General features: G+C 39.2%; 1 protein-coding gene across 7 annotated transcripts in view; it reads left to right on the top strand.

Annotated features, from left to right (window-relative positions):
• The first annotated feature begins 2,957 nt into the window (after positions 1–2,957).
• The window catches only part of sema3gb (sema domain, immunoglobulin domain (Ig), short basic domain, secreted, (semaphorin) 3Gb), a 29,429-nt gene continuing 20,721 nt past the window's right edge, over positions 2,958–11,665 (top strand). For 3 of the 7 annotated variants that reach the window (XM_035521832.2, XM_035521829.2, XM_081707734.1), the window contains exons 1-2: positions 2,959–3,423; positions 4,955–5,008. In XM_035521832.2, coding sequence (XP_035377725.1) covers positions 4,989–5,008 — 20 coding nt within the window. In that variant the 5' untranslated portion in view covers positions 2,959–3,423; positions 4,955–4,988. Of the gene's footprint in view, positions 3,424–4,954; positions 5,009–11,665 lie in introns of all 7 variants that reach the window. The other 4 variants (XM_027012782.3, XM_081707735.1, XM_081707736.1 and 1 more) reach the window with 3 other exon arrangements.

The following is an 11,665-nucleotide window of genomic DNA, read 5'->3' as shown; positions in this document are numbered from 1 at the left end:
ATAAAAACGGCTGTCTAAATGTTTTTGACTGGTGGGTGGGAAAAGAAGTGGAACAGTAGAAACTGAATTTGGAGTTCGAGGAGACAAAATGCGCATCAGCATTATACGCAAAATTGGTTTATTACTGTGGATGGGATGGTGGTGGTAAGTGAATTACAAGGTGCTACACTGTACTCAGTGGTATAAACAACAAAAAATTATTTTGCAATGTCTATTAAATGAGCCATAGTGCATGAACAAACTACTGGTGAACTATTAATAAATGAACTGTTGATGATAAAGTAAAGGGGACAAATCCAGGGATACATTAACACATACCCAAGCATTTAAAAATATTGAGAAAAAAAAGGTCTGGATCTTTTTAACAAGTGTAAATGTGCATAACACACAACAACTGTCTACCTAACCATCCGGCTTGTCACAACAAATGATCTCCCTTGTTATACAATATAGCTATGTCACTGTGGTGGTCTACGGCACCACAGAACCTATCCTCCTTGCAGAGAGATCTGAAAACAACGGAGTGGTGTCATGTCTGGACTCTCCATAGACCACTGCAAATCCATTGCCATTGTGTGCACCCACTCACACAAACCACAGCCTCCTTCAGCCACAAACCATGTTCTCCTTTGAGGGTAAACTAGGCCAACTTAATGACAATCACAGTGGGTGGATGACTCCCTCTGTGCGTTTGTCACTAAACCGTTGCGGTATTTGGGGCTGGCTGAATAGGCTGCCTGAAATGAACAGGCCTGTGATTGATTGACTGAAGGGTGAAGAGTGTGAGGATGAGGCTGGGACACCAGGCGACCTTCGCACAAAGGCCCAAGCAGAGCCGCGAGGTTTTTTTTGGGCACAGACGGCCCACCATTACCATCCCCCTACTTCATGTTATGGGGGAATGTGAACGTGCCCTGATATGAATGCTACCCTTAATCCCTCCCCTGCTCACGCTGTCCGCTTGACCTGGGCCACAGGGGGCCGAACTCCTGGAAATCCCATGAATCCTTGAGGCGCTTTTTCTCACGTTCTTTCACGGAACTGCAAAGCACAAAAGGAGCTTTTTCACGCCTGCAGGTGGGTTGAGGGACGCCTTGGTCTTCGCCACTCTCACTCATACATTCGAGGGGCTTGCCAAAAGCTGCTCTTCCTGCACTCTGAAAAAGACATGACTGAAAGATGCTTTTAGCAAAGGGCTGCTAAAACAGTGCTTGAGCATGTCTGAGAGGTACAACAGAATCATTATGCCCTCTGTTGTACAATGACAGTATGTACAATATCACAGCATGCCTGAATTTATCAATTAATCATCATGACTCTTCATCTAATATTCCCCCAGGGAAGGAATTATATAGAGGCCAAATCTGTCACTAATCAGACCAAAATAGCCTTGACTTGCTCTATGATGATTTATATGGCCTATAAAAGCCAAATACACAAGAAACTACTATAATATAAACAAGGTGATGGCATTCTATTAAATATAATCGGGTTTATTGTAGACTGTAAGATGGTGCTTGTTGATGTTGATGTTTATTGGAGACTGTAAGATGGTGTTTGTTAATGTTGATGCTTGGTGCTTGCTAAGAAAATCTTGCACCTCCAAATGGGCAGGTTTTCCCATTTGGCTAATTTATTATAAACATTCATGATATTCACAGCTGAAATAGTGCTGAAACTCCCAGAGCTATATAATACCCTGAAGAAATTAATGGGTGTGACGGCTTTCAAAAAACAAAAACAAAAAAAAAGTAACAAACATGGAGGCTTTCTTGACACTCTCAACATTCATGACACAAAGATAAACACTCATTTTCTTGAGAAATTTTGAGCTTCAGGGTGTGACTGTCAGGATGGGTATTTTTATTTATCCCTTGATATTATTGGTGCTTCCATTTTAATATCAGTGCCAACAAAGCAACATGCTGAAAAATCTAAATAATCATTGACAGATACGAGGAAAACAGCAAGTGTATTGAATTCAATGGTTTGAAGCTGTTATGAACCAACAATATAATAAATCAAACAAAACCAAAACATTTTTGTTCACAAAAAAGTGAACAATAGTAAATTATCAGGCAGACCATGAAGACTGCAACATATTAAAGAATGCTTTCCATCAGGAAGAAATATTGTTAAACAGACCACTAGGCAAAAAATGTGTCACAGTCTGCTATAAAGCAAAGGATACATCAGCATGATCTCACATGGTTTCGTCTTAATATGCTAGTCAATTGTAACAGAAAGACTAGGTTAAAGTTTTAAGAGTACTTTCAAAAGACTACAGTTCTGGGACAAAGCTTTGTGGACAGATTTGATGAAGATTTACCTGTATTGCAATGATGTAATGGAAAATTCTGGAAGGAAAAGACAAGCTCAGGATCCAAAGCACACCACCTCCTGCCATTGTGAAAGATCTCGCTGGTCTTTATCGATGATGTCACTGCCAACAGTAGCAGAATGAAATCTGCTCTGTCGTAACTACTCAGATTCAACCAAATGCCTCAAGACTCAATGGGTCACCTCGCAACTGGACAAAAACATGCTGAAACAATATGTTACATGGGCCCAATAATGCAATAGTCTGGAAGGACCATGTCAATCCCCTGATCAGTACATCAATGAGCACTGTTACTGATTGCATGGTATATAGATTTAAATTAAGGATATTACTTTGTTACTGTTAGTGTATTCAGACAGCTCACTCATTTTGATGACCTAACTCTTATGTTAAAAAGTATGAAATAAAAATATTAACTTCATCTTGAAAATGTAATAATTGTTAGAAATTGAGCAACCTGACCATTGGTGAAGTTAATATTAAAATCTGGATTACATTTTGAGTGGGTTAAATTCAGTTATTTTACCGTAAACATTCATTGATAGCCCAAGTCTATTTACTGGAGCCAATTCATGACTTCATTCAGGCACTTTTTGCCTTCAGTCGTCTTTCTCTCTCCTTACGCTGGCGCAGACGTGGTTAACTCCTACACGGTTGGTTGATTTTAACAGGGAGGCAGCAGGAATCACAGCGGTGCCTGTCCGAAGAGTGCCGTACAACGACGCAACAGACACCTGCAAGGATTTCACTGGATTCACACAGAGACGAGCGACTTTCTTGTCACACTGCTTTTGAAAAATGGAAATGTAATAGTTTTTGATAACTACGTCATTCGCAAGGCAGTAGTTTGATGAAAATTACTTTTACTGTGACGTCTGGAAACTTTGGTAACTCACCGTAAGCTCAAAAAACCTCTGAAAGGCAGCATCAAATGGACATAAATACATCCTCTTTAGTGGTTTGTAAATGTTTTGTTTGGGACGGAGAAAATCTTTGTAATTTACGGATAGCCTTGTACAGCGCCACGGAATGTGACATCTAATCTGTCCATCTACACCGGAGTTACCTGTAATAGGCTAGAGGTGAGTTTTTTTCTATTTACTTGACAAGTTCAGAATCAGTAATGATTCGAAATGACATGATTGTATGCGCTTCAGAAATCTTCTTTTTAGAATGAGCTGTACTGTAAAATGTTGATTATAAACGTGGTGACTGCGTACGCTATCATTCGGGGTGCCAGGTGATTGCATTTTAAGCCTATTGTGAGGAGTGAACTAACGTTCGTACTCTGTGCTATAGATGTAAACTTATTTACAGTCCCTGTCTTATTCAAAACCCCTGGTTTAAAGTATTGTCAGTGCGTAAAATACGCAGCGAGAGCTCCTCCGATGCGAGCGTTTATAGAGATGTCTTAAAGCTTTTGTTGTACCCTTTGCACGCACACGAAACCCACTTAGGAATTCTCCGTTTTCAACACTTATAACTCATAGCTGAATTTTAACTGCTGAGATTTGGAAAGGCAAATAGGCTGCTGAGTTCAAATCATTTACAATTTTAATCATTTAGTAACTACAGTGGATAAAGCGGTTATGTATAGTGCAAAGTTAAAAGCATAAAGTGGAACGCGTTCCCTTTTTTCGCTTATTTGCATATGCTCATACGGCCTTGGACGTTATAATGATTCCAAATATTTAAACTTTTATTAGGATAAATAATGTGTAGGTCATATTAATACATTTTGCATTCAGTATGAGTTTGTTATTCACTTGAACTTGTAGTTAGAATGACCCTACATCCTCAAGCAGAGTTCAGAACGTCCAAGACACCTTAAAAGAGAACATTTAGTACAGTTAGTACATTGAGTACATTTTCCCCACACACCTGCGCTCGGTAATTAAGCTGCTTATTTATATATACACAATATGTTATGTACAATGCAACACAAGTACTAATATAGTATTATCTATCTATCTATCTATCTATCTATCTATCTATCTATCTATCTATCTATCTATCTATCTATCTATCTATCTATCTATCTATCTATCTATCTATCTATCTCTCTTTGTGTGTGTGTGTATATATATATATATATATATATATATATATATATATAGAGAGAGAGAGAGAGAGAGAGAGAGAGAGAGAGAGAGAGGTAGTAAAAATTGTAGAGAAGTTCTCAAGGTGTGCTGCAAAGTACTTTACACCACCTCAAATTTCTGTCTTGAATTCCGTGTCCTTTGTGCCAAATCTACATACAGATGTCTGTCACTGAAAACCTTAGTTGCTGAAAATGATCATTCAAACATTTGGCTGTGAATCATTGTTATATCAGAGATGCTGCTTCCCAAAATAATTTCTAAAGTGTGATCCAGGTTCTGCTTGTGCTGACTCTGTTCTGTGCAATGCTGTTGTGAACCCAGGTCTTGACTGATATTAGATAAGCAATTCTTTTTTTAATGTTCTTTTTATGTATGCATAGTTAACAAAACAACAAAATAAAACAAAAATATCAAAGGCAAAATGCAGGTTTTCTAAAAAAACAACAACAACAACAAAAAAAAAAACTCTATTCCAGTTATCTGTTAAACATTTCTAATGCACCCTTTTTAGCTGCACATGGAGAGGAAACCAATGTAGTCCAGTGATGATGTCATCTAACCCAAGGTAAGCTGGAAAGAAGGGTATATTGTTCAATTGTTGTATGGTTCAAAGATGATATTCACTCAGCAGAGCTAAACAGTCAATGTGGATGTCTTTTTTTTTTTTTTACTTTTTTTTTACTGTTACAGGCTAACAGGTTCTTAGGTGTTTTGGTCCATGACAGTTGCTGAAAAGTGAATTATATGTTTGCATCAGTACAGAATTTGCACTACAATATTGACATTAATCATAAACCTAGCCTTCAAGAATAGAAATTCAGTGTAATCCAGATAGTGAAGAGCAGTGCTGCCTCATCAATTATTGATACTGCTAAAGTCTAGCTTGAAGAATAAAGTGGGGTAAAAAATCAATATGGAGGCATTTTGCCCTAAGGGCATTTCTCTGTCTGGTTAAGCTTACAAGTCCATGTCAGAGTATCACTGACAAGCTTTGTGAAATATTCATCTTGTCAGTCAAGGGCAGCCTAAGATGGACACTGTATGTCAAGATTTTTGTGTGACAGATTTCTCTTTTTCTGTTGCTATTCTGCAGTAAATATGGACAGTTCCTTCATGCCAGCTTTTCTTTTTGAACAATTAATCTCAAATAGTATTTTAAATATTTAAATCATATCTAATTTTGTCAACATGAGCTTCAGAACAAGCATTTTAGCATGTTTTGACTGACCTTAAATTCATAGCAGTACACTAATTGTTGATGCCAATTAGAAACATGCACCAGCCATTATATTAGAAACACCTATCTGTACCCCCTTTTTATTATTTATTTCTGTCTTATATTTTCATTATGTACAGTTACAGATTGTAGCCAATTTGTTGGCATACACAGTTCAATCTCCCTCTAGCCCATTCATTGCTGGTCACTTTCTGACCACAGGACCACGGCTGACCAGAAATTATTTGGTGGCAGACCAGTATCAACACAACAGTGACACAGACATTGTGGCGGCATGGTTGGGGGTGTTGAGCTGGTTCAAGTTTATCAGACACAGCAGTGTTGCTGAGGTTTTTACACGTCTCAGCGTCACTGTTGGGTTCAGAGTGGTCTCGCATACCAAGACTATTGAGCCAACACTGTTTCTAACTATTAATGATTGGCTAGAGGATAGCTAGTACAAATTGTGCATGGGTAAATATGCACTATAGGATCTAACTGTACACATTTAAGGGACCTCTGATAAAGTGGTTGGCAACTGTACATTAATCCAGAGTGTATACTCTGGCTTTGGTCAAAGTTTACATAAGTTATTTTTTATACAAAAGTCATTTTTTATGCAAGCAAAAATACATGAATTGTAGGTTATTATGAATTGCTTATGACAGTTAAAATAAATCACTTTTATAATCAGCAGCTTTAGAAGGTTCACAAACATTCATCAGGTTTTTTATATGTAGCATTTTTACAGACAAGGAATATTTATAGCTATGAAAACATGTTCACAAACTGTTCCAAGTTCAACTCAGAGCCTTTTTCATCATTCTCTGATAGGTCTACTCTCAGTCTTTCTGATGTCAACAGTGCAGGCTTTCATTATCCAAAACACCTCCTCCTCCTCATACATTATAGGCTAATTATATGAAACCTTTGCTTTCTAAACTTTATTTGACATTTGCCATCATCCTTTATCACAATTGTGGCATGTTTACTATTTTAGCTCTCTGCTGGAAATTAAAATTTCAAACGAATGTACCATCAATAGATAATTTAAGCCTTTCGTTTCGGTCAGGACCTTTAATGCTTCCTCTTTAATGCTTCCACTTTCTGCCTCCTCCAAATTCATGGTGAGCTGGAGTTGGATGGATTTCCTTGCTCTGATACTCATTTAGATACTTGCCTGGGTTTTATTCATCATCACTTCACCAGCACCCCTGGCATCCTGTTTGTCATCAATGGCTCCGCTTTCAGGCAGTTGCCAGGCCTGCTTTGGCGTTCACTCTCTCTCTCTCTCTCTCTCTCTCTCTCTCTCTCTCTCTCTCTCTCTCTCTCTCTCTCTCTCTCACACACACACACACACACACACACACACACACACACACACACGCCATCATACATTCAAGCTTACTCATACGTAAACGCGTTGCTCCACACAAATCCAACAAGCCTCCCGAGACGGTTGTCATGACAGCTTCTACTGCATTGGTGGGGGTCAGCTGGGGGCCAGACTGGACTCCAAGGGTCAAGAGGAGGGGGAAGTGGGGGCACAAGTGATAATTCAGTGATGCCGTCATGGAGATGGCAGGGTGCCACTTTTCTAATAAGTCTTGTCTCCCTGCAATTTCTCATCTCATCTGTCACCTTCAAGGGAGTGAGCTCTGCTCCAGCCATGTTTTCGCTCCCAATTTGAATCAGGCTGATTCTTCATGGCCACTGATTTTTCTTTGTCTTTGGATTTTACTCTCTGCCTGTTTCTTTTCATGCAGCATGTTTCATGTTAACCATTAATATCATACAGATGTTTCAATATTTAACCCTAGTGTAATTTTGTGGCCACCAATCTTTGAAGTGGTGGATTAAATAGTACCTTTGAAGTAGCCATTAAGAAAAGTAGGACCATATAAGGCTAGAAAGGCAATGGTAGGTTCCTCTCAGGAGTTTTTCAAGGGAAGGACAAAGTTCTCCTTGTGTTGATGGGGTAGTTCCTTCACTATTAATCTCAATTACGTCAGTGAAATCCATTACCATAGCTGGTTACATACACTGCTATATAAATAACAAAGTCTTTCTAAATACTCAAATGACAAGGCTTTGCTATGTTTGCCTGAATCTCCGAAACCACAAAAACAGAATCATCTGACAGGACACTAGAATGTTAACCTCAGTCACCCTTACACACCCCTCCTAATTCTGGTGCCACTTTTACAGGGAAAGGCACAATACAGGGACATCAATGACAGTGAGTAAGGGTGGCTAATCCCTGCAGCTGTCAGCCCAGGGGGTTTAAGCCTCCATTCAGAAGATTCTTGGGCCTGTGCCAAGCGAAGACCTACTGTAGTCTGTTTCAATGCCCATGGAAACCAGCAAGTCCACTCTTTTTACTGCAGTGTGTTTAGAATGGCGAGGAAAAATTAAGACATCACACCAGGAAGTCAAACGAAAGCGAATATTAAAGGCACCCAAAGACTTGTGCAGCAACCAGTCAGAGCTTGCCGCAGGGTTGGACTAGTTAGTGCCAATCTTCGGATTGTTTGCAGAGAAAGTTGATCAGCTCCATTAACCTTCCATTCACACACATCTGAGATTTGTAAGTTATGTACCCAGGAATGTCAACTTTTAATAGTTTACGTGAAGGCAGAACAGATATGACTGACACTGTCCTGCTCAGTGTTGTTGTCCATTGGCTGCAAGAAACAATCTCCTGTTCATCCTGGCTCCATCTATAATTCGCTGCACTAAATCCTGGAAAATCCCAATGCAAAACATGACATAAAAACTGTGCTGCGTCATAAAGTGCACCGATGTTGGAAAACAGCTGCAAGCTATGAATAGGTTAACCTGTTGTCAGGGGGTGGGTAATTGCAGAGGAATCCAGTGTTTATTGTGTAAATGAAAAGAGCAAGGCCCATCAAAACAGGTGTTGGAATGTGATGTAAGGCATGTGAGCAACTCTCCCGCCCCTGTGTAAAGTCCTCCCAATGCTCTTCAGCTCAGTTTGGAGCATTACAACACAAGAGTGCCACTTTGACGGATCGGGCTCTTCTGAAGGGGGTGGAGGGGGGATTATAATCAGAGACAGGCAGAGTTGGGGGGTGTGTGTGTGTGTCATATGAGGGGAAGTGTGGGATGGAGTACATTGGTGCCACATGATGCAAGAGCTCCAGTTTTGTCATGCTGAGAGGTGTGGCCTGTTCTTATCCTCTTGAAAGCCAAGGGACCTATATTATCTGGTGGCTACTGACATACTACCTTTCTTCAATTAGTGTATGATCAAGTCTTTTACAGCTGACAGACACAGGCTGGTATGATGGGACTGGGAAAAAGTTAAAACTCTCTTCTGGGAAAAGAAATATGGTCTCTGCAAAAACTGACCCAGTGACAGAGAGTAGTAGTACTTTGTATCACAAGAAACTTTGTATTTTATAGCATTTGTTTTTGCAAATGTAGTCGTTCAGAATGCTGTGCCACTTTAATGCTGCACCCCAGGCTCTTGTGCAGACGCCAGCTGCAGTCTTGGAGAAGGGCCATGATTTCTTCATCAGTTACACACACTTAACTGTCTGACAGAAGGGAGTACACATATAATATCATAGTGACATCCCAAACATGGACTTATTTTGGATGAACTGTTGAGAAAGATGAGACTAATAAAAGCAATCTTTTTTCAAGCTGTTATGAAAAAGGATGGGTCTCCATTAGAGGCACTTATTTTTAGCACACTTCCAAGTGGAGTGCCATCGCAAAACATGACAGTCATTAATGGATGTGTAAATAACTATATGTATGTGATTTAACAGGCTTAAACCCGCTATTAAAAAGGATCATATCCGCACATCCAAAACAAAAAAAGAAAGTGAAGTTTGAAAGAGCCTTTAGGTCTTTTTGACTTTACACTGACAGATGTGCCTGTCATTCAGTTGAGCCACACTTCTTAACATCAGCCATGCGCATTTTAGTCAGTTATATTTGTATACAAATGGTTGGGATGTACTGTGACAATTGAAAGGATCTACAACATATGAAATATGACAAGTGTCATTATTCCTGTTTTGAAAAGGCGATTTTTCACAGTTTTAAACAGTCACCCTGTTGAAATACGTTTAATCCTAGTAAGAAGATAAAGAGGAGCATTACATTTCTCATTTCCAGAGCAGTCAGGTTCAACAAGGTTATAATCTTCATGACTATATATGATGTGAAGGAAAAATTTGTATCAGGTATGGGATGGAAATTAGCAAGCTTGTCTTTTAAGAGAGGTCTCATGTTCTGGTCAGCTTCCTGGGGGCTGTTTTTCAAATCAGGAGCAACATATGATCCAGGAGTACTCTGAGGTAATGAGTTAGACATTACTTAACCTAACCTTGACATATGGTCAGGTGAACTGCTTCCACTATTTTCTCTACCAGAAGGTGAAAATGGCAGCGTTCAGGCTGGTGGCCCTTCTCTGTGACCCTTTCTTGCCTCCGCTGCACTGAAAAGCAGTAGAAGTCCATGCACTCTTATCATTCTTTTCCACAACTACAAATTTGTGGTTCAGATCTGTTCCAGTGGAAAAGTGGAAGAGCCGTAAAGAAGGTGGGAGTACCTTGTGCTCTCTCTCTCTCTCTATCCCTCTATCTCTCTCTCATACTCTCTCTCTCCCTCTCTCACTTTCCCTCTCTCTCCCCTGACCATGGAAAATTTAGAAAGCTGGATTTAGGAGGGATATTTAAAGTTACAGATTCTAATCAAGAGCTGTCAGTGCTGGAAACGATGAACTGCCACCATTTAGTGTGTTTTGTATGATGTACGCAAGTAGATGAAGTATTTTTTAAGGCGTTCTGAACCCCCTCACCTCCCCTAAGGCCAAAGCTGTCGATTGTAATGTCAGAATAGAAAATGGTATGCCAATAACCTCCCGTACACCTTAGATTTCCCCTCATGGACTGTTCCTTGCAGGTCCCCAGAGAGCAGGTGGCCTAGAAATACAGCACCTACTGCCCAGTTACAAGCCACCAGGAGGGAGCTAACAGCCTCAGGACCTGTTCATTATACTCTTTCACCAAGCCTGCAGTTAAATGAAAAGTCTTACACTCTAAGGTTTTTTTTTATGGCAAGGGGTTAGAAAGAAAGGCAACTTTGAACAGTGACACATAGAAATGTAACCATGTACAGAATAAATAGTCACATTCAGGCGAGGGTGCATAAATAGATTTTTGGTTAAGAATTGTCAGTAGATTTTATGGTCTCTGGAATGCTTGTTAGGATGAGTGATTTTTGATGTCCCTTTGCCTTTGTGAAGAATATGTGGGTTAAAAAGATGCTATATCAGCTTCAAAGAAAATTCCAATGTGTGCATATTTTTTCTGTGCATTTAATAGGGTTTATGTTTTGTTGGTTGGTTGGTTTTTCCACTTCTAAGATACTGTGCAAAAATTAGATCCTAAAAGCTTGCAAAGAACTGCACTGAGTTTCGTATTTGGTGTTGTATATTCACAAACATAAGTTCAGTGCATCCATGCCCATTTGGAACTTAAGACACTGAATGAGTATTTTAAACTATTTTACAGCTTTACATATAGTCATTATTTACATTTAGCTTCAGATACCTGTTTCTTCATCTGAAAGGTAGGAGGCATGATTGAGGGGTCCACAAAATGGACTAGACTTGAAGGCATATCTATAAACTATTTGCGTGATAAATATTGACTGTAAATATGTCAATTGTAAGCTGGAACTGTACATTGTGTACATACATATCTACATATCCATATATACATTGTACATTGTGTATATAAACATATTATACATATATTGTACATACATTGTTAATATATTTTGTATATATATAGATATATATTTCCCTATACACCCCTGCTTTTTTTTCCTCAGTTTGGACAGAGCACTCTCAAACCATTTCACTGCGAGTTATACTGTATATGACTATGTATGTGACAAATAAACCAAACTTGAACTTGAACTTGAACTTGATGCACTTCCAGGAAATAACGTTTAAAAAATCTGTGA

Source organism: Electrophorus electricus, chromosome 25, assembly GCF_041902795.1.
Source record: "Electrophorus electricus isolate QZ-2024a chromosome 25, ASM4190279v1, whole genome shotgun sequence".
Taxonomy (NCBI): domain Eukaryota; kingdom Metazoa; phylum Chordata; class Actinopteri; order Gymnotiformes; family Gymnotidae; genus Electrophorus; species Electrophorus electricus.
The sequence above is the reverse complement of the archived record's forward strand: the minus strand, read 5'-3'. Positions and strand labels throughout refer to the sequence as shown.